General features: G+C 43.8%; 1 protein-coding gene across 1 annotated transcript in view; it reads left to right on the forward strand.

Annotated features, from left to right (window-relative positions):
- The window catches only part of LOC135914268 (cytochrome P450 3A13-like), an 81309-nt gene that overhangs the window by 51134 nt on the left and 7172 nt on the right, over positions 1 to 23003 (forward strand). The window contains exons 7-12 of the mRNA XM_065447045.2: positions 1189 to 1319; positions 8359 to 8434; positions 10673 to 10754; positions 12196 to 12304; positions 15835 to 15923; positions 17340 to 17480. Coding sequence (XP_065303117.2) covers positions 1189 to 1319; positions 8359 to 8434; positions 10673 to 10754; positions 12196 to 12304; positions 15835 to 15923; positions 17340 to 17480 — 628 coding nt within the window. The remainder of the gene's footprint in view (positions 1 to 1188; positions 1320 to 8358; positions 8435 to 10672; positions 10755 to 12195; positions 12305 to 15834; positions 15924 to 17339; positions 17481 to 23003) is intronic.

Here is a 23003-nt window from a genome sequence, read left to right on the forward strand (position 1 = left end):
ATACCAAATTGACTGAAGGCGCTCCGGTTAGAAGACATTCTGCGATGACAGAAGTGTGGAAGGCGATGGGTGATTCCACAGCCGAAACACATCTGTCATGCAACATGTGTCGACTCAATGAAGAAGTTGTAGTTGCTACCATGAAGCGAGAAAATGAAAACCGGCAGCGTTGGCAGTGGGGCGGAATACGACGGGGGTGAGGTAGTGCCATCGCGGAAGTGTACTTGAGCGACGGAAGTGTGAACTTGGATTGTCGGTGTCATCAGAGGCGTGTATACAGGCGGGTATTCAGCATAGAAAAGTGGTGCCGTCACTAAAGCTAGCTGGTGAACGGGGGGAAGTGCTTGAAATATCTAGGTATGGATGGCTTGTTGTGTGTCCGGAGTCAGAGTTGGCACAGGCTTCTTACAATGGGGGAAGAGGGAAAGCTGCCGGTATGGGCTGGTTGCTTTTTTGGTCGTCCGACTTATTGTGAGCGTTAACGCATTCATAAGCAGACAGCCAGTCTTCGGAATCATGTTCTCTGGTCCAGTTAAGATGACCGAATCGCGCTGACATAGAACGCCGGCGGAAGTCACAGGGACAAACATTGGTGTAGGCGACGCATTCGTGGCGTCAGCCATGGTGTAGGTAGGCGACGTAGGAGTGTGGAGCTCCACGATGACTTGAGCGATTCCTGCAAACTCCACCAAATATAATTTGAGGTAATTACAAAAGTGATAATAGTTCAAGATCAGTCCAGCAGCAGCGAACAGCAGGATCTATCTTGTAATGACAGCATGGGTCGACGTCTTCGACTCGCCACTGAAAACACGAGACGCAGCTGCTTTATTACAAGTGAAAAATAACTGCACTTCACTAAGGCGCTTTTGGGAACTTATTTCTCTATAATGGTTCAAGGAACGTAGTTTCCAAAAGGAAGGTACTGCTGCAGCCACATAAACATCTCGCACGTTGGCCATGTTTTTCAGTCATCAGAGTCCGCCTTAAGCTCTGCAGCTGGTAGCAAGCCATCTCGCTGTTTCCGGTATTCGTTGGCTTTGATCCTAAAATTACAAAATAGCCACCAGAAGTTGCATAGTAAGAAGTAAAAAGTTACATAGTTACATAGGAGATACACACGGAACTTTTTCTAGGAAGTGCAAAACTACGCCAAAACTTCGGTTGTGATTTTTTTGTGACTTCCAGATATCCTCCCTGACAGTAGATTACTACACAAAATTATCATCGCCGTGAAGTCTATTTTCGCTCAACTACCCTCGGACGAGATGACAGACAGAATGGTTCCAATCATCAATCACCGCAGAGAAAACCCTGATGTAAGTTATCAAGTATACTTGATATACTTTTTAAGTATACTGCAACTAAACCTTGTTATCTTGGATTCGTCTGTCAATGTGAACCCATTCTTTGTGTCATAGTTATAGGGCTATCGTCAAAGTACGTAGCTTTTATTTTAGGAGCAAACAAGTTCAATTTGGTGACCGTAAACTGTAGAGACACTATGAATCCTGTTCTCCGCTACATTGACATACGGTTCCATAGGCTTCGAACGTTTATACCAAGCAATCTAGCTCAATAAACAATACATCTTATTACACAAAGCATGCACTTTCACATGGCGCAGAATACTTAGATGCTTAAATTGACCCTAGCCGCCGATCCATAGATACTGTAATAAATTCGAGCTTCAATGTGCCTCAAGAGTCAAATAGAAGAGAGCAGAACCTCCGTAAAAAAACAAAATACCGTGAGAATTGTACCCATTGGCATCACCGTGGTGAAAAAAATTGTATCAGTTTCTGTCATGTAACATTAATTTAAAAGCGGTAATTGTAATTACTGCTACCAGGACAGGAAAGAATGGCATCACCTTTGATCATGTTAAAATGCTGTTTGGCAAGTACAATTGACAGATGTAATTGAATATCGTATTTCGTAACTGAGGCGATTATGAATACAGAAGGAAGACAACCATCCAAATGAATCGTACTGATTGAACGCAAAATGCTTGATATTTGTGGCCAAAGTGAATTTTCATCATTGCGTAGAGTTCATTTGGTAAAAGGTAGGGGTGGGGGAATATTCTAAGTTTCGAATACGAATCGGATATTGCACTATAATTATTCGAGTCCGTATTCGAAAATTAGCTGTTCGGTATTTCCTCTTATTAAAGCTATGCAGGTATTTCACAGGAACAGATTAATAAATTCTAATTACCGTTGTCCGCCTACTAGTGAAACGACATACATTTTCTAAGCAATACCGAAAGAAAGGGTCATATAGCATAAAACGTTTCCAATCTGATTTTATTACAATCTCCTAACGTCAAATTGACGTAATGACCAAAGAAAGTATTGGGCGGTAACCTGCAGCTTTGTTTCAAAGCTCCAATCAAACACACTCCTCGTATATAGGAGGTCAATTTTCTGTCTTCCAAAGCGAATAGCACTGCCTCCATTCAGCATATTTTCTTATCGTATTCGCTGAAAAGAGGCAAGGAGCACGCTCAAGTGTAGAGGGGTTCGATATGTCTGGGCCAGCACAGTGAAGGTAGATAACCGGATGAAGAGGGTAGTGCCGCCGTGTGGGAGTAATCCGCTTCTCTTTATGTGCACTAGCTGGTCGAAAATCGCGGTGGCGTTCATCGGAACGTTAAAAATGACGCCAGAACAGACTCTCAGCATAGAGTTGGTAAGCTATGTCGTGTACGTGCCGAAAGGACTCGATAACATTGTGCTGCTACGGGAAAATGTTTATTATATGCAAATAAATTCATACTCGCAGGCCGCTCCGAGAATCTATTGCCCGAGAAATTGGCGATCACCCATCCTCTGTTCCTTTCGAAACGGGGAGTCTTCGGCTATTAAAAAAAAATCTGTTTGTTCGGCATATTAATGCACATCGCTTTGAGCGATTCGTTTTCGCTGTTTTGTGACGTCGCGGACACACAGGGGAAGTGGGCGCAGCCCGAAAACGTTTGATCAAAGGCAGAGTGTCATGTCAAAAACAAGCGCGTCCAATCAGAAATAACTATTTTTCGTTCGTTCGGTTTAATCATGCATAATCAGTGTGCACATATGAAATGAATTGGGGCGACTTCGCGGTTTTGGTGACGTCGCGTGAGAAGCAGGCGAAGTGGTGGTGGCCCACACATTTTTTTTTATCAATCATGAAGGACTGACTACAGAAAAAGAGGGTAATTACTCCTTTTTTTTTGGTCGCACGGTTGAAGGCAACGTACATGACAACCTGGGATTTTCGGTTGTAGTACGGTTGGTTCAGCGTTTTTGACAGTCTAGTTAAGTGGCAGCTTTATATTTATTGCTACAACCGTTAATGTATTCATTTAAACGAACCCTTTTGCACGCAATAATAGTACACAATTCCGTCAGCGCCTTTTTTCTCTCGCTTTTTTTGCCTCATGTGATCTTTTTCCGTAAGCACTTATTTAGCGACAATCATTGATTCAGCAGCCACATAACCGCAGAAAGCTTAAGCTAGCTTCATATCAGGTCCTATTGATCAGGGAGACCACCATTCGTACAATGTTTTTGTAGTGACAGTTATTGATCATGGGTTTAAAACTGATCTTTATTGTTTCTGATAGAGCTGTATTTTTTCACTAGTCTATACAGATGTGGTACCTACTTATATGGAAGGAAATAGTCCGGTTTGGAATATATGCGTTTGTGCTTCAATATTCAAACTTCAATTCGATTCACATTTGATTCACATTCACAAAAGCTGATATTCGGGCACCTGTAGTGGAAACGTCTGCGCGCATAGTGGTTTCAAAAGTGGACGACCATGCACTGACAGTGAGAACAGATACACGAATAGCGTGGCGTTGGTTGAAGGAGTTTAGTGTAATACAACTGTAGGCACACGTTTTTGTTTATGTTATTTATTTATTTTTTCTTTGTTTCCTTGAGGAAAAAGAGTTTGAAATCACGTGATGTTTGTACCACTCCTGACTGGGCTTCCAAATGAAAGCCGGCAGTATTCTGAAACAAATAAATGAATACATATGTACTGCAGCCTCATCGAGGCTTGTGCATGGGTGGCATGAAAAAGAAACATACAAACCTTTATGCACAAGCTTCCGCCAATTGTTTCAGTGGAAGTGAACGGATGTAGACTGGTAATTAATTTGAGACTTCAATTGTTGATGGAAAAAGTTCTATTTAAAGGGATCAATGGGGGCAAAAAAGGTTCAAATATTTAGAGCAAGTTCGCAACGCTCTGCAAGAGGGGTGAGTTCAAGTAAGGAAAAGGAGTTAGATGGCGAAAAGTCCTTGTCGTAACTTCTACAAAAAAAAACGCACTGCCTTTTTTTGCACTGATTCTATTTTTCACGTCACATTATATTTATGGATTCCATACAACGTGGTCATATTGGAAGACAGGGTGAATGAGGGATTGATAGGTTGGGAGTTTAGATTCTTAAGGAGCAAGAGGCAGCGTACGATTAAATTAACCTAGTCTTTTTAGCGTCTTATTACAGGTGACATCAATGTGTTTCGGCCATGAGAAATCTTTTGTCAGTAGGGTACCTAAATATTTGAATTCAAACGCTTTATTTGAAGTAATATTATTGAAGGCATAGGCAAAGAAGGAAGGGCATGAGCGTCGTGTAAAGGACATGGAAACCGCTATGGAAAAGTTATTATTTATTTGCCATGCTTTGGACCAGTTAGAGAAATTAGCGGAATATTTGTTAAGGGCAACATGGTCCGCTGGAGATTTATTTGTATGATATCAAGCGCAATCATTTGGAAAAAGGCGTATTTGAACAGAGATGGGTAGGGGGAGATCATTACTGTAAATGAGGAATGAAAAAAGACCGAGTACTGACCCCTGAAACAGGCATCAAAGATGAGTTAGTATATTTGAAACGTAGATATTGTGAGCCTGGGAAAAAAATTTGATATCAAACCAACCAAGGAGGCCTTTTTTCAGTATAGCGAACGGACTGTGCATAAGTTTAGGGCGTGAGACAGTGTCGAAGGCCTTTGCAAAGTCTATACAAATATCAGCAATCTGGTCACATATGTCTAAGAGCTGCCGATGTCGTGAACGAATTCTGTCAGTTGTGTTAATGTGCTGAGGCAACGTCTAAAACTATGCTGGAAAGTGCATAAAATTTTCTTAGCTTCAAGAAATTCTGCAATGTGCCTAATGATGATGTCTTCAATTAATTTACATGAATGTGCTGATAAGAAGATTGGCCTATACTGAGACAACAATTGTACGTTACCTGACTTAAATAAGGGGAGAAATGAAGTGAGTTTCCACGAAGGAGGAAAGGTGGCGGTTGAGAGGGATTTTCTCTAGATAATTGTTAGTTATCGGCTGCACCAACAAGAGTATAGAACGAGAAAAACAGTCGGGATACCATCAGGATCACACGACTTCTCGGTGTCTAAGTTTAGAATTATGTTAAGCACACCCTCAGGAGACAGTGATACATCGTCGGTTGGAAGGTATGGTTCAGAATCAAAAACAGTGATTACAGAGTTATCAGTCGTAAAGACAGAGTGGAAGTAAGTGTTCAAAGAAGCTATTATGTGCGTATCATAAACTGCAATATGCTTAATTATCATCATCATCATCATTTATTTACCCTTAAAGGCCCTTGGATTAGGGCATTACATAAGGGGGGGGGGAGCAGTCGTTACATATACAATGGTCGGTAACAACAAAAAGCAATACAGAGTGCAGGATACATGTTCAACATTAACATCATTTAGTAGCATCAACAACTTGGAAATAAACAACTTGGAAACAAAACAAAAAAGCAACTTGGAAAGAACAACTTGGAAACAAAACAAAACACGCATACACATTCAAAAACACGGCAAAATAACTCAGCTCTTGAAATGTGTTGTTAATAAGTGCCTGAATTTATTAGGTTCTATTTCACTAACTATGGAATCGGGTAAGTCATTGCACAATGTAATAGAGCTAGGTAAAAAAGATTTATTAAATGAGTTTGTGGAGCCATGTATGCGCTGCAACATGAACGTATCTGAAGGCTGACCCAGGTGGTAGGACAGCTTTTCAAAATTTGGGGGATTAGACTTTATTACTTTCAGCAATGTTACCTTGTAATACCAATCTTTTGCTGCAACCATTTAAAACAAAGTACATTTTTAGGTCTATAGAAGTGCGTGAGTTTTGTTCGGCCGCCAGAGCGTTTTGATCGACGTAATCTGGCCACACGACGTGATAAATGCCAAAGGTTTCTAGTCATCCAAGGAATTTCAGTGTTTATTTAATTTTTTTTAATGGAGCGAAATGATGTACACAATTATTGTCAATATTTTCGAAGAAACTTGTCAAGGTATTAGTTTCACTAGGGCTACATATTAGTTCAAACTCATCAAAAAGATCGCATAAGGTGTCTGTTTTTGCCTAATCATCAGCACGGTTATAGTCAGGAAATCTGCACTAGATATAGCGGGATTTATGGACGATGCGTAGAACTGAAATTAACCCAGCAATCTGTTCAGATATTCTGTCAGTATCATCGCATTAATAACCGGCACTAAAAAAAGATGAAGTAAGAAAATCAAGCTGAAAGACGGAACTTTGCCTACTGAAATCGTGAACGATCTGGTGCAGGCCACAGGACAATGAAATGTGGACCAACTCCCTCCCTATAGCTACTTTGTGTGCGCTCACTTTCAAAGACGGCTAATCAACACCAGGAACATTAAAATCGCCCCTGCAGATAACGTTGAATGAGGAAGCATTTTAAGTATGTAAAAATTCACTTATATTGTGTAACTACTCAATACTAGAACCAGGCAGACGGTAAAGGACCCCTATAATCAGACAGATATTCAAGTTGGATTTTACACCACAAAGACTCAGTAACAGGAGGGGCAGGGTGTAAAAAAAGGTGGAGGAGAGATTGAAGAAAGAGAGCAGCACCGCCTCCTTTCCCGAAATTCCTTCTCCCTGAACCACTTTGAAGCCAAAAAGGGTTACTCCAGAATCATGCTCAACATCATGTAACCAGGCCTCACTAACACGGGTTATATGTGGCGAGTCAGACGAGACGAAGAAAATATACTTAATGAAATCGCTGACAAAGCCTCTTCTATTAACGTTTAGAATGGAAAGTTCACTGCCATTGCCATGTAGTCGAGCATATTTACTCTAGGAGGTGTTTCGGCGGGTTTAGTTGAGCCAGCAGATGATCTAACGAGAATATTGCATGTGCTATCTCAATCGCATCCCAATACCCTATCAATAAATTCATGATCAAATCGAAGTTGAACAGATGAGCCACTATCCCTAACGCAGCAGGATGGTTCCCAAAGCTTCTTGTGAATATAGTGAAGCTGAGGTGAGAAGCCTTTTAAAACACGGAAGCTAGTGTTTTGTTGTTTAGTTTACAGGAATTTTTTAGCACGAGCACCTTATCCTGAAAATCAAGGAACTTCATGATAACAGGATGTGACTGGTGCCAACACGATGACTGCCGAAATGATTGCTCTCTATTGGTGACGATTCCCTATCAAATGAATGAAAAATTAAAATCATCCAACCAATCGGTCAAGCACCAGTTCGTCAGCAGAAAACCAACTGCCCTCCAGCGGAAGAATGATTCGCAACACTCGCCGCTCGCATAGGTTATTCTATATTTGCTATGTGTTATGTGTGGTTGTGTCCTCTTATGTTTGAGCAGAAATGAACTGTCGACCGTTTGTAATGCGTAATTCTGTAACCAAATGCCAATGAAAAATCAATCATAATTAGATTCGTATTGAAAATCTAAAATAAAAGCCGACACCCAATTAATGCCTTTTTCCGCAAAACTCACCGACCTTTCCTGACAGACGCCTTTTGGACAAGGATGGATAAGGTTTGATAAGGTTTGCTTGCCTTCTGAAATTGAAATACTTAGGTGTGCGACTTAGTCTGATGAAAACTGTCGCTTCCACTGTGACGGAGGTGCAAAAACGCGTGATGAAAGAGAAATAAATTGGAGCACTTCTTTCTTTCTTAGCTTTTCACCTGTAGAAAATGCATCGCACAAAAGTTCTTACTTGCAGCATGCAATTCTTGTGCACGGGATGCCAACACCCGGGTTACATATTACTGCAGTTGATTGTTTTCGCTTTCTTGAGTCAGCAATTTTCGTTGACGACTTCGCAGTTCAAAACGCATAACATTGCCAGCGTTACGTAACTATTATGACTAGACTTTGACTTCGTGTTAAAAGTGAGCCCTATACATGTTTCATACCATTACCACGGCGTTTCCCCTCTCTGTTATAAGGTGTGCTTGTTTACAAGATAGCTTTTTCTTCACCTCAAATGTGTTCGACACCACCTGTGTTAACAGCCCACCAAGGAGGACGTGCTTCAGTTGATGTTAAACGCGGAAAAAGAAGAAAGGAAGAACAACGGAAAAATTGAAGGCAAGTGTTGATGACTGCCAAGAATATTACGTTTCCGTCTATTTATTTATTTATATATTTTTGCCATGAAAGTGATCAGAGCAGCAGGCGTTGACTAATTGCCTAGCATTGCGTGATTCAGCAGAATAATTCCATTATATTACATTTCACCTTAACGGCCCTTCACGGGTGTTCAAATAAGGTTTCGCTCGAACGAAAGTTCCTTCAAGAGAACTCAAGAAAATATGTAAAACCCTGCGCTTCTGTCAGCGTAGTCACTCTGTGATATCTTCTTTTGTTTGGAGAAGGCAAGAGAGTATGCGAGAGAGAAAAAGCAAGGCGAAGAAAGGCATTGCGATCCACCAGACGAGCGTCCTGTTTGCTAGTTTGCTAGCCTAGGCGTGAGGTAAGGAAAAGGGAGAATAGAAAGTGGAGAAAGGGAATTGCCGGAGAACTGAGTGCGCGTCGGACGACGTGCGGGGGCAATAGAAACCGTTTTTTTTTTCGTGGGCGCAACCATACTGACACGTGAAAGTATTTGCTCATTGACCGCGTTTTTATCGTCTAAAAATGTTATTGCTCAGCGCAGGAAGCACCTGCATGTATCGGAACTTTCGGGAATGTTATCGATGGTTCTATCCGCTGTCTGTTGTCACCGAGCGTTGTGTGATCTGATTGCATGCATGCGTGGCGAGAATGCTGTAGAACTTTCTGGAAACACGCGAGCACTAGTGATTACTCTGGAACGTTCGATAGCTCATGTATACAAGCCCACGTGCTTGACCCGCTGATCAGATTTTAGACGATCGCCGATTGTGTTCGCCGCTATAGCCGTTTTTGAGCCAGTCAGCTCGAGTCAGCTCGAGTCGGTTTAATGTGGTCCGGTGACTGAGACGTTGTACGTCGTAGCAAGGACAGATACACAATAAGTAATCGATAATTTCTTCCCACCTACAGTCGTCGTACATCGGACTCTAGATCATTCCCATACGACAGGATCCAACGCCAGCAAGCGGTAAAGCAAGGTTTTTTCGCGGGAAAGGTTAGATGGCAGCTGTAGCCGTTGAAAAGGGTCTAGCTCGCGACATCGACAATTGAAGGCGCTTGAAGAGCTCCAGAAATGTAACTTTTGGCGCGCAAGCAGATGAAGTTCCCTGCCGATTTACGCCCTCACCAAACGTATTGGGTGCGTATGGGTGTCTTCGTAATTTTGCTGGCAGGGCGGCCCTGTCTGCAAGAAAGCAAGGATGCATGTAAACGCAGAGAAGGTAACGAGAAGTAGTTCTGATTCACTATCCTGTTCGGGAGTAAGGGGACAGAAACAGATACAAGGCAGTGTCACAGACGAACGAAACCTCGTGTGCGATCTATCGGTATAGGCAACGGCAGCATGCAGCCTTGTGAAAATCAAGTATGTTGGTCCGTGCACCTCTGACAGTTCGGAAACGCAAATAGCGTCATGCTCGTACTTCGTCTGTAAGAACTCCTCTAGAACTTTCTTTCTTCTGCTATTGTAAGGCAGTCTACTCTTTTAAACACTTCGCACATATCTTACCTCTGTGTGTGAATGCCTCATCACACGCGACTGCATGTGTCGCGTGTAGATCTGCTTGCCATCCCAGCCAGCAAGGCATAATATCTAGGAAATATGACGCCGAGAAATTTCTTCAACTGAAGTTAGTTCAAATGTGCCTTACTACGTCGCTGTAGAGAACTTATAAACCATGGAGGTAAGCTGAGCGTATCCAGCTTGTATAGCGTGGTTATTACTGGTATCCTAATATGCATACTGCTTTCAAGCCAAGGGCTTCACCAGCACAGACACAGAAAAGTAAATGTATTCATGAATATAAGAGCAGGGGCAGTTGACACAGGCACCACACCACATGCCATCTCGCACTCAATGATTTCTGTCGTCACTGGTACGGGATCTTTAATTGTATTGTTTTCTGCAGCCGCAGAATCGTTAAACACGTTTTAGCAGTAAGAGCCGTACGTGGCACAGATGGCTGCTTGGCATCCACGAGGCGACGTTGCTGGCCCACGACATCGTTTGAATTGCATTCTGCACACTTGAGTTTGTCGATCCACTTGGCTAAAGGCATAGTCTGCGTTTTATAATAGTGCTGGTACCTCTCAGCGCTCGTCTTTTTGTGCCATCTGTGTGTTTTTGTTCTTGGTGATTTAGTTTGTACTATCATTGAAAGTATGATGCTAAATTGGTAGCACTTCTTTACGCGCTTTACTGTTGCTTTCCAGGCAAGCGGTTATCGAGCATACTGATGTCACACCCACTCGAGCTATGGACGGCTTCTAACACCGCTATCTGCATCGTTGCCGGGTAAGATTCCAACCAAGAACGCCTTGCCGTCCCCTCTAATGGAGCGTACCTGCTTCACATATCTAAGTGAAGCTTCTATTGGCTCACAAGTTTCGGTGGTGATATGGTCACGCCGAAATTCAATTGATCACAGAGCAGAGCACCTGCGGGAAAGAGCGGTTTGATGAGTTGACAGCCGCGCCGGTACCGGAGCGTGAGTCATTAGCAAGGATTCGAGATCCATATGCACACGCGCACGCCACGCCGTCAACCAATCAGTGGTTTCGCTTCAGCCGGGGAGGCGAATGGCGGGAAAGGGTTCCGCGCGCGCTGCGCTGGCTTCGTTTCCGTTCAGTTAAGTCTCAGGAAGCGGATGGGACGGCCACGCGTTGTGCGTTCCTCTGATGAATGGGCAGCGTTCGACAAGCGCCGGCGAGCACTCGCCCGTGAAAGGGCTCACCGTCGGCGCACCGATCCAGCCGTTAGAGCCGCCCGAGCACAAGCAATCCCAAAGCAACGAGAAGATCCAGAGCTGAGGGAGCGGGAAGCCGAAGCATTCCGGCACCGTTATCTGTGGGTTACGTGAACATGACGAAGGTCAGATGCATGTAGTTTTGCTGACCCCCATTTTCCCGTATGGATAGGATTGGTCATTTCTTGTAGCCTTACCAGGGTTGCAATGGGGGCTTCTGGGTAATGCATCTTCAAGGGGAGTGTGGTAGCGCGATTCAAAGACAGCGCTGTCTGTGCCCCTTTGTGTCTTCTCTTGTCCCGTCTTTGAATTGCGCTACCATACTCCCCTTGAAGCCTTACGTTTTTATTACTTTGGCAATTTGAAGCGTACTTGATATGACATGGTGCAACCAGTGCAACATTCATAAGTCGTATTCAGTCACAAATGCGGGTGTTCTTATACAAACCTAGGTTTCGGAACCTCTAGGCTCCTGCTAACGAACATATATAGATAACATAGACTTCGTAAATATCCACTGTTAAAAGAAAGCGGCCAAGAATGGAGCCCATGATCAGGGCACGTGGTTTAGTTTGGCTGCTTTTGACTCACATATTCCAAATTACACAGCGGTTATTCCGATTAGTGCTTCAAAACCACTGTACAGCTTAGGGAGGGTAAACGCCGCAATTTATTTGACCTGCTAAATGAAGCAGCGTGAATGTGCAAACTCTGCACTGACCACATTCCAGTGAAGCCGAAGACCGCGATGTCAGTGATGAATATTACAGTGCAAGCCTTCAATGAGCTCGTTCCGGAGTGGTGTTTTGAGGCTGTTCCAGTGTTAGGTCTACCGATTCTTTACGCTTCAGTGTGATTCCAACAATTAAAGATTTCCTACTCAAGAATACTGAGCCCAATCATTTTTTCGTTCAGACGAAAGAGAAGTACCGTCTCTAATGCCACGTTAAATATAAAATTGTGTCGCACACCATGCTTTCTCGCCTGCAGCATCGACAACATAGCTTCACCACTGGCCTTCGCATCTTACCTGCTCGCTGAACACCAAGAAGTGCAGGACAAAGTTCGAGCAGAAGTTCAAGCCCTACTCCAGAAAGAGGTACGCGCTTCTTGCGAGTCATATTTACTATATTTTCCGCCTAATAAGAAAAACACGCTATCTGGCATTACGACCGCGGAGAGGTGGTGCAAATACGGAGTCAGGAAACTTGTATATGTGTTAGCGCTCTCTCTGTTTTTCCTATTTATTCTCGTCCATTGAATTATATTGCACTTATGTCCATCCTACCCTTCAAAAATGCACAAAGTAGGCCAGTTATCTTCATTAGCTATTCGCTGTGTGCATAATTTTCAATTTCATATCAGTAGCGGAGATGTGTACAGAAACTACATTCACGCCACGAAGAACTTAATTTTTCGTTATTGGACTAACAAATTCCTCGTGCGCTAAATACTTTGGTCAGCTCAGCGTAGTGCGGCTGGAACGCTTATACGTTGACAGTTCCGCCGAATGCGATGAAGCACAGATAAATCATAGCTAAATTTGCTGGTATTGCTCACAGGTGGTGAGCTGAAAATCAGAAAAATTGCTAAAGAAGCTTTTCCTCCCTGCGTGGAGTGAGCCTAACCGACTCTGCAGGCATTTTCACTAATGTTGTTCTCTCCTCTCTCTCTCTCTCTCTCTCTCTCTCTCTCTCTCTAAATATTATTCCGAACGCGTTGCTTCGTAGCTGAAAGGCCTGTTAAAACGGGGCTTGTGGTAAGGGCCTGTATTCACAAATAAGTCCTCTTGCTACAAGTGCTCGTAAGACCAGATATGTTAGCCAATCTTGTTTTGTGCATATCATTAGTGAATGTATCCGAACTATCACTCAATCCGAATTATCACTTGCTTACGAAAAGCTTTGGGAATTCGGTCCGGGTTTTCTTACAACGTAAATCCACTAATAAAAATCGTGTTCGAAGCGAGAGAAGCCAAAAAAGATGCACGATAAAAACAAGAAGTTCAAAAAAAGCCTGAACGTCATGTATACACATGAACGCTTCTGCAGGGGTTGTCTCCTCGCAATTTATTTTCTGTCACTGGAACCTTTTCTGTTTTGTGTTTGTTGGTTGCTTGTTCATTTTTCAGTCTCAAATAACGCGTTTTCCTAGCCACTGCTCCTCTCATAAAACTTGCCGTCGTGCTTAGACATTCATAACTCCACCATTTCTAAAAATTTCGGAAAACTTAAACAAGTTATTACCGCTTGTAGTGTGCGTCTAGTAGCGATGCACTCACAACCAACTTTATTCGAAGGCATACACAAGCTTATGTACTACAACCAATGGCCACGTGCTCTCCCATCAATGGCGTCATTATCAGTGCGCAAGCAAAAACGCAATATCCTGTAACCTAATGCTACACTATGAGGCAGTTTAAAATTCAAATTCACTCTCATACAAATTTAACGATGGCAGGCTTACACAACGCGACGCTTTTTTCCTGGTATAGTAGGCCTGAATAATTTCCTTCGTAGTCTGATTTCTGTGCGCGTATTGTTGTGTCTTCATAGACTAGAGTGCACCCATGCTCCAATGCCGCACGAAATGTGAATAGGCGCTACCCGTTAGGGAGCGCCAGTGCTCAGACAATCCCATGGATCTGTTTGATTTATTTAGACGTGACCGCAGAAAAATGGAAGCTCCTAAACAACCCCCATTCTACAGTGCACAGGCGCTGACGTGCGCCTAACAGTGCAGCATTTCCCAGCATGAGTGGAGGCAGCCTGGGCAAAGTTCCTATTAATCTTACCGCAAATTTTGATCATCTTTTCAGCGACAGGAAAAACGACCTTTACATCAAACCTGCGTACTAAATTTCTGAGGCTATCTGATTGTTTATATATATATATATGCAATTGCAACCAGTTTTTTGCTTCTTCTCGGCAGGCTCTTCATTATATATTCTTGTGGATGCTCCTAATTTTACAAACTTGCCAAGCTTCTGTACGGTCATGCAGATAGCATCCTCCCGAAAACCTGCCGCTCTCAAACGCTCCAGCTGTTTCAAGAAACTCCTAAATGTCTAGTGAGAACACGATTTCGAAAGTACGGTATATAGAACCGAAAAAGCAATGCCATTTTTTGCCACCTTCGAATGTGCGGAGTGAAAATTAAATTTTTTTTTCTTACCTTGGGCATTACATCCAGCACAAATGCTTATCACTTAGTTTAAGCCTCGTATCTAAATATTGCAGCTCGTTCTTATCTGGCACTTCATGTGTAAGATGTAACTCTTAACCACATTTGTGGAATACTTGAAGTACATCATGAACGATTTATTGCAAATTAGTATTCTTCACAAAGATCACAATATATCAATTTTTAAACCGCCTCATCGTGTAGCCTTAGGTTTTAGGATTTTGCGTTTTTGCCTGCGCACTGATAATGACGGAATCGATGGGAGAGCATGTGGCTACGGATTGCAGTACATAAGTTTGTGTGTGCCTTCGAATAAAGTTAGTTGTGAGTTCAGCGCTGCACGGTGTATTCTTGCCTTCTGTTCAAGTCGTCTTGCGCTGCCCCTTCGAGAAGTTCAACCAGCATCAACTCGCTCAATCGTCCATTCTTCTGCGCACAAGCACTGTGGATCGATATTTTTACACGCACCATCATGTATGCTGCAATATGAAGCAGGGCTGCGCTGTTTAGTGAAGCAAGCGAGAAATAAAGGCGGTGTGACGAGACGCAGTTCCTTTTGCCAAAAAGTCAATTTAGGAAGCTACAGCCCGCCGTTGTTCATATTTGTTCTCATACCTTGTATTTCTTATTTGTCAATACAGCCATTGACTGGAACTATCTTCACTCAAACATCGTTTTTCACGTACACCCTGTTCAGTTAAAAGCCACCGTTGAGTCCATCTTTGTAAGCATCAACTAGCTTTGTGTAATCAACTCTCCCCACCCCTCAACTAAAACCCTGTGTACAGGGTCCTTGAGGTATTTTCTAGAAATAATTAAATATATAACCTGCATATTTAAATATATGAATTAATATATAAAAAATTAAATATATAACCTCCATATTTTGCAATCGCGAGCTAGTAGCACGCGTGTATGCGTTTCGTAATAATAAAAAATTGTAAAAGAATATTTTAAACCTCTACCTTGATGATTGCATTGACTTGCCAGCTGTTTTCGGAAATTAGGAAATTTTCGCTATAGCTCTGCGGGCGACCTAATCCTTTTAACTAGTTTATGTCACACAAACCTCAATTAAGTATTGGTGGATTAACGCACAGCCTGTATTCCTTTTACTAAAGGCTTTATATTTTAACTTTTTGTAATTGGGGTTCTTAAGCCTTATATGTAATTTTTTCGCGCGGTCTTATATAGTTATTCGAGCTATTCATCGGGAGTTACGTTTTACTTTGTCTAATCATTCCAATGAGTCTGATCATCCCGAATCACGCAGTTCGATAACGTTGCATGCCCGGCTCTTACTGATATCGTTTCCTCTTCTATTCTCTCCTGTTGTTTCTGTTTTGTCTGCTACAATTTAACAAGCAGCGATCCTACTTTATGGAACGCATATTATGACGTCATTCTGAGCATGGTTATGGCACACTGCTACCGGCCACTGTGCAGGGGGAGCTCACATACGACGGCCTCGCTGAACTGACTTACTTGGGCCAAGTGCTGTCAGAAACCCTGAGACTCTATCCTTCGCTTCCAGGGTAAGATGCTAGTTTTCACTTTGAGAATTGTTTATGTCAAATTTTACAAGGTTTCTAGCGTAAATTTTTCCAGATTTTTTTAATTTGGAAAGGTTTCGGGGAGAAGTTTTTATTTCCGTCAATGACGGCACACCTGGGCGGCCAAATGCTATCTATCTTACTATCAATGACGTGAGCACGCAGTGGGTTGCAGCATAATGCATGGTGCGAGGCTTTGGCAATTTACTGTTTGTTCAAGCAGTTTAGCTCCACTATGTATCTGTGTACGTAGAAATTGAAGCTTCAGCGTCATTTTTCTACGGAAATTCATTCAGCCGCTTCGGTTTTCACATTTATGTGAAGGTTTTCACATTTTATGTGCCAAAACGACGTGGGTCACCTTACACGTGCTCTGTGTAAACAGAGACAGATGACAAATATCCAGAGATAAACCAGGAAAAAAATCCCCTTCGCTTCTCAACACACCTGCAGGAAGAAGGTAAATAATTGGCCGCATCGACATATGCATGTATAACACTTCATCTAGGCTCACCATCGAATCTAGCTGAAAACTTCAGTCTTGAATATTGTTTACACGCTTTTACAGAATGCTTAACAAGAAGTGCCGAACATTCTTTTTCCATAACACGTCATCTATAATCAAGACTAGCTCTAGGTATATTGTTATTTTTTCTTTGACTGTCATCCTTTCTTTTAGAAGAACCTTAACAACTTCTCTTTGTAGTTTCGTGCGTGGATATTCTCAATAAATGCCAACATTTCCTTTCATTGAAGCTTCTCCACCGTTAGAGTTTCTGCATCATTCATTTGTCTATGCACCTTTCCAGCCGTCTGCTTGTTGCCTAATCCGTTTTCGACTAATTCTGCGAAGAACTGGTACAACAAGCACAAAATCAGACAGATGTGAATGATCAACCAGCTTAGTTGTTGCAACCCGTAAAACTTGCTCCTCAGCCACGCTCATGCACATGAGGGCCCCGCTATTACCTAGTGCCATCGTTTCCAATATCTCAAGCCCTATTCTTTATTTCCATGGCCGAGAAACTCCGCGTTCTTCTGCCATGTATATTAACTGCCACTTTTGCAGTGAAAAGCAAAGTTCAAGCCTTAATTCTCCACATTATGAACTCTTAAATTGCGTTCGTCCGCCAGTCCCATCCGTATCACATTCCTTTAGTCTCCGCTTTTTTGTGCTTCATCGGCGCCAAATAGATTGAGGTAAAGCACAGAGCCCCCATTAAAAAAAGATATACGTATCTTGTTTTCGTGCTCTAGAGACCTGTCAAATTACAGCCACTGAAGCCGAAAAACGGGAGAATTGTGCTTCGCTTATGCTAGATGGCTTCTGGCTCCGTTGGTAGCCAATAACTTGACGGATGTTTCATTCAACATCCACAAATAACTTTGTCTTTGCAGCTCGGTGCGCAGGGTATGTGACGAGGACTACGAGTGCAATGGAATTCGCATCCTGAAAGGCATGAACGTTTCCGTTCCCACTCTCGATGTGCACTACGATCCCATGCTGTGGCCGGAACCGAAAAAGTTTGACCCTGAACGGTAATATACAGCAGCTTTCTATCTACCCTAAGAATATACGGTATAACTCAAGCATTAAATTCAAACGCTTTTCCGGTTTTGAAAGCTCAGACGGCTGAACAAGAAATATACAAAATAGGGCAAAATTGGTATTACCTGATTTTAATTCACATCCGTACGGTATACACCATAGGGCCGAAGAAGATGTGTTCACACGAAAGCACAGTGCTTTTAGTTGCTTCGCTGGCACGCTGTAATGAAACGTGGGATAGCAAATGCAATGAAAACAAAAATTATGAAAACTCCCTTTTCAGGCATCAATAGCCCCATCGTCTAGTATATATGACATGTTCAACGAAGGCTGACTAGCACAAATATCTCAGGATTCTAATAAATTTTAGTATCCTCTGACACAAAAGTCGTAATGCTACACGTAATGGATGCGTCGTGTCAGTCTCACCTTGTTTATACGTCCAGTAATTATGTGTTGTGTTATGCATATGCATTTCCGTTTCCTCCCTTCGTCTCCATAACTGAGCTTCTGTTTGTCTCGTCGGACCACTTAAAGTGCTCGTGCTTACTTACAATCCTGTGAATGTTTATAGCCCGTGGTTTTTCAGACTCGCACGCAGAACTTTGTGTCGAAGCCGCCTGACTGTATGCAGTGTTCTAGGGTGGTTTTCGCAATTGCATTTTGTTTGCCTTGTGACGAGGAGTAGGTAATGCCTCCTAATGGTGCCACCCTCTCCCACTATACCTTATAAGAATACCCGGGGACACCTAAGCACTTCTTATTAGTTATGAATGCGAAAGCTATGATGTCAAATTGAACACCTCTGAGCACTCATTCCAGTCTTGCTCTCCGAGTAAAGCACCATAGTCGTACGGGCCCCCGAGCCAGCAAGCAGCAGCAGCCTGCGGTGCTTTCGCTTAGTGGGCCACTTGATGCTTTCGCATCAAAGAAGAGCTCAGCTTGGAGCTCGCATGAGGTGGAAGCAGTCATACCATCAAATACATGGCTCTTAAGTAGGCTTGCGCAGCAAGTATACCCGACGGCGTTAAAGGGCGAGGGCCAGCCTTGTTATTAAGTTTGTGCTGCGCAATGTAATGGATCAGAAAACATCAACAGAGGAAGTTCACCGAGGAAGAACATGGATGCTATTGTCGGAATAAAAAGCATTTATGCAATTCTCGAGTTGACCTTGGGTGCCGATGCACGAACAACGTTCTTGGATCTTGCACTCTTCAATTGTCCACAAGAAGTGCCGCTACGTTAGGGCAGCCATCAAACAGGCCACTTCTATGACCGACGCCCTTCTAGCAGATAAGGTCTCCTCTGTGCGTGCGTGGCGTGAACACCTCCAACTCATCTTAGTGGAGCAGGCAAAACTCATCGAATTCAACCGGGTGATCCAATACACGCTCACGAATGCATACCTCTTGGCAAACTTGAATACAGCTTTCGACTATGAGCAAAAGGTCATCTTTACCAGGGGAATTGAGCGCTTCACCACAGCACACCGCCCGCCAGCCCTTCTAGTATGCCTCGACTCCGCCGCAAATAATACAGGATCGCTTGCATTGACACCACAAAAAGCTGCCCCAATCTTCTCTCTCGGAGCTTTGCCAGTGACGCCGTTGCCCCGCTTTTCCCTGCCTAAGCTGCACATACAGAGCTATTCTGGGGACTGGCACTAGTAGCAATACCTTTGTCGCCAGCACTAGGCAAGCATTCACAGCAGTGACTCCCTGACCAAGATCGTGAAATTCAACTATTTGCTGACTTATCTGATCGGGTCAGCTAAGACGGCAATGGAGGCAATCCGTTTCAGAAGGCAAGCTACGATGCAGTTATAAAGGTGTAATCTGACAAGTTCGGTAGCCGCAACATGCTGGACGGTGACCTTTGGCGCCACCTATTAGCAATGCCACCTGTTCGTAGTTCAGGTACCATGAATAAACTGCGGAATCAATATGATGAGCTAACCTTCCCCACAAGTGCACTGGAGAGCCTTTTCTTTTCGTTAGATGAATACTCCTTTCATCTACAAGCTGTTCTAGGAACCTTGCTACCTAACCTCAGCATCCAGTACCATCAGTGGCCTAAAGAGGCTCTTTGTTAAAGCACACGAACTCTGCAGCAGTTTCAATACAGAAAGACCAGCTAGTAAAAATTCCGCACAACCAATGTTGCGATGACTGTCGATGGTAATGCGTTTAGCATTGGATTAATTTAACGGCACAAGGTATTGCCACTGTCGAAACGAGTCATGTATGAGGCGTGCACTGCAGTAGGACTCCTCTTTTGCGCTTCCCATAGAACACGGGGCAACATCTACCGCCGTCGCCGCCACAATTCCTATACGTGGCGTCTGAAATCCACGGTTTGTCGGTACGCAAGAGCGCGGATAAACGGTTCATGCAATGGCCCGCCACCTTCCTCTATCGCACTTATTTCTGGACATGCTGCGCCATCTAGCGGCACTGTTGAGAAGTCCGCACGTTGCCTCCGAGATGAGAAGCGTCCCGCACCATTACCTATGAACACTGGCACTTGTTCCCTCGTTTGCAGCATATTCAGTGACCTAAGTTGAAGAGGGGCTAAACAACGGTACATACCCATTGCATCATTGACACATCTCGGTAGGCGTTGGAGTGAAGTACGTTCACTGAAAAGTGACATATACTGACTGCATTGGTGGCGCAGCCTGTAAGAACGTCGGATTGCTCTTTTTGGGGACCCTTATGGCGTGGGTTCGATTCCTCTCAGTATCAGATAAACATGTGTATCTTTTCCGTCATTGTAGAGAAGCACATTCCCAGTGGCATATACGTACTTACTCAAGTTGGTTTCAAGGACGTTCATTCAAGAGCCGCATACACTTACTTGCACATACCCAGTGACCGAATTTGGTGACCTGAAGGTTCAGCTAAGACCACCACACATCGAGTTTCACATACCCAGTGCTACAATTTGGCGTCAATGAGTTTCACTGAAAAGGGGTAACCTACCCAGCTCCGCCTCTACAATGACCCATGTAGGCGGGAAACAGGTTCGTTAAATAGCGGCACGCATGTAGGCATTGTCACATACTCAGTGACCGAAGTTTCTCCGGCAGTTCATTTCCTACCAAGTTCACTCAGCACAGCAGCGCGATGCGCTACCCATTCGACCAAGCATTATGAAGGTAGGCTCAAAAAAGATTAGATACAAACATACATAGACAGATAGTCTCCTGAAAGTGCTTGAGCTAACATGAGAATGCTAACGCAATAAAATACCTGATGACTGCTTCGAATTCAAGTTGAGGTCAGGGAGGAAAGCGACCTAGACCAATCAAGCTCTGTTACGATTCAACAGCCCCACGAATGTGAATCCCTGTCTCTGTAACTGTGCCTACTTTTCGCCTCTGTTCTCCTAGTCAAGAGCAGCCCTGCACGCGCGTGCCTAGTTGTGCGAAGCATCAAACCACACAAATAAAGCAAGATCCGAGGTGCATCCTCCGCAAGAAAAGCGATGAAAACTCCCATAGTGAAGACGTTGCTTTCGCTTCATTCACTCAGTGAGTGAATGTCGAATCAACAATATTTTGCCGCACGCCCACTGTGCCGGTCTCCGCTTGACAACGCTGGACTACGTGTTCGTTTTAGTGCAGAGCCAGCGAGAGAGTACGGGCGACGGGTTTCCAAATAAACACATCAAGAGCGCACGTCGGATTTTGTAGTCATGCCACCTGGAACCCCGTTTGTAGTGGCACCGGACTCATGCCCATACTTCTACAGACCGGCAAAGCATGGCTGTAAGAACATGCGAGGACAATGCTGCTTTTGACCCTTCTGGACACTTGGAGTCAACGTACTTTCATTCGGCAGGGCATCGCTCGCGACCTGAAATGTCCTGCGCGTGTCACTGAGCGCATTAACCTATTCGCCTTCGGGAGGACGCGACATTCTTTCGCCATTGCATGTTCTGCTGGCAGTCCCAATGTGAAGCCATGTAAAATGTAACCCGAGAACAATACAGGTCCTAGACGTTCCGGGAATACGTGCTGTGACCAGCTTAGCAATTAATGGCGAGATCCCCTCAAGGTTGACAAACATTGGTCTTGTTACGACTGAAAAAAGCCCTGGGTTACCGACTTTCCTAGAAAACAGGACAACCACCTTGATTGCTTCCGATATTTACAAAAATGTCGCCACTGGTTACATACTTTTATTATCGCCGCAGGTTACAGCAGTGGCAACACTTTTTCGTAGCACATTCCAAGAAACGCTGCACAACGTTTTCGAAGATTCCACTGTGCGAAGCACACCACCCTTCTTTCGCACTTAAGAGCCTCCCAGAAAAGTTGCACCGGTGAAAATGGAGAGTTTTACGTAATATTTCTGCGGAAACACGCCAGGTGGAGAGAAATAATTAATTAAGAAGAAATGATACATCCACACAATCGTAGCAATTGTTACGATTTGGTTTCCTATGTAGCAATTGCTACGATTGGGTGGATGTTCCATTTTCCCTTAATAAAATGGAGAGTTATTCGTTGTGCATCTGAATGCATTGCTAAGACGGAACATTACTGAGGGATGTAGCTAGTACTAGGTTCCTCCTGTCATGGAAAGATAATATACGGTGTCATAGCTTTATCATTGTCTACCGAGCTTCCATATGAGGCTGCCGATCGCAGGCAACCAGCCGCTCCTATGCCCCAGAAGGAGAATGAGGAAGCCAACGAGATGCAGAAAAGTGACAAAAACAACAGCAAGGCAGAAGCAAAGAACAAAGCAGGCGAGTACAAGAAACTCAAGAGTTGCAAGGTTGTCGACGAGGGAGGCCGCCTAAAATAACCACTGCAGACCACTTTAAGAAATGCAATTGCAACAGGAGCGTCGCGGTGGCCTTCAAGCGCCAGAAGTTGCTAGTCCCTACAAGGTGTGGCAGTTCTCGTAGACTGTCTACTCCGTAAATTAATTCAACAATTATTAAGAGCACGACTATGAGCAAGTACGTCAGGACGCAGGCGCATAGCAGCGCCTTTCTGGTATGAGCACTGGTGCATAACGGCCAAGCACAGAAAGTCAACACAATCAGATGTTGTGCCGCTGAGCTACAACAAATTGCGCTCGTAGGACAAGGACACCCACTACGGAAAGAGGAAACTGATGCAGCAACGAGAGCAATTGCGAGCTATTGTAGCAAGACAGCGTCAGATTTATTGAAAGATTCATGACAAGTCGCACAACCAAGAGAGCTCGTACTAGAAGGTCGAGGAACAAGACCTGCACAACCAATATCAGGACCTGAAACTGACAATCGGCATTCAAGCCAACACAATGATCTCTTCTATAGTCATCACCCGGATTGATCATGAGGTCCCCACCTGAGTCGCTTGCCAGGTGGTTACTTAGACTCCTGCTCCTGTCATCACTTGAACTGCCGCTGAATGTGCCAGCTCATCGACCTGCGACATGAGCTTTCTGTATGTACTGAGGTCTTGAAACAGCTTACTTCCTCGAAAGTGCTTCTTGCATTTCAAATTGTCGGGC

Source organism: Dermacentor albipictus, chromosome 8, assembly GCF_038994185.2.
Source record: "Dermacentor albipictus isolate Rhodes 1998 colony chromosome 8, USDA_Dalb.pri_finalv2, whole genome shotgun sequence".
Taxonomy (NCBI): Eukaryota; Metazoa; Arthropoda; class Arachnida; order Ixodida; family Ixodidae; genus Dermacentor; species Dermacentor albipictus.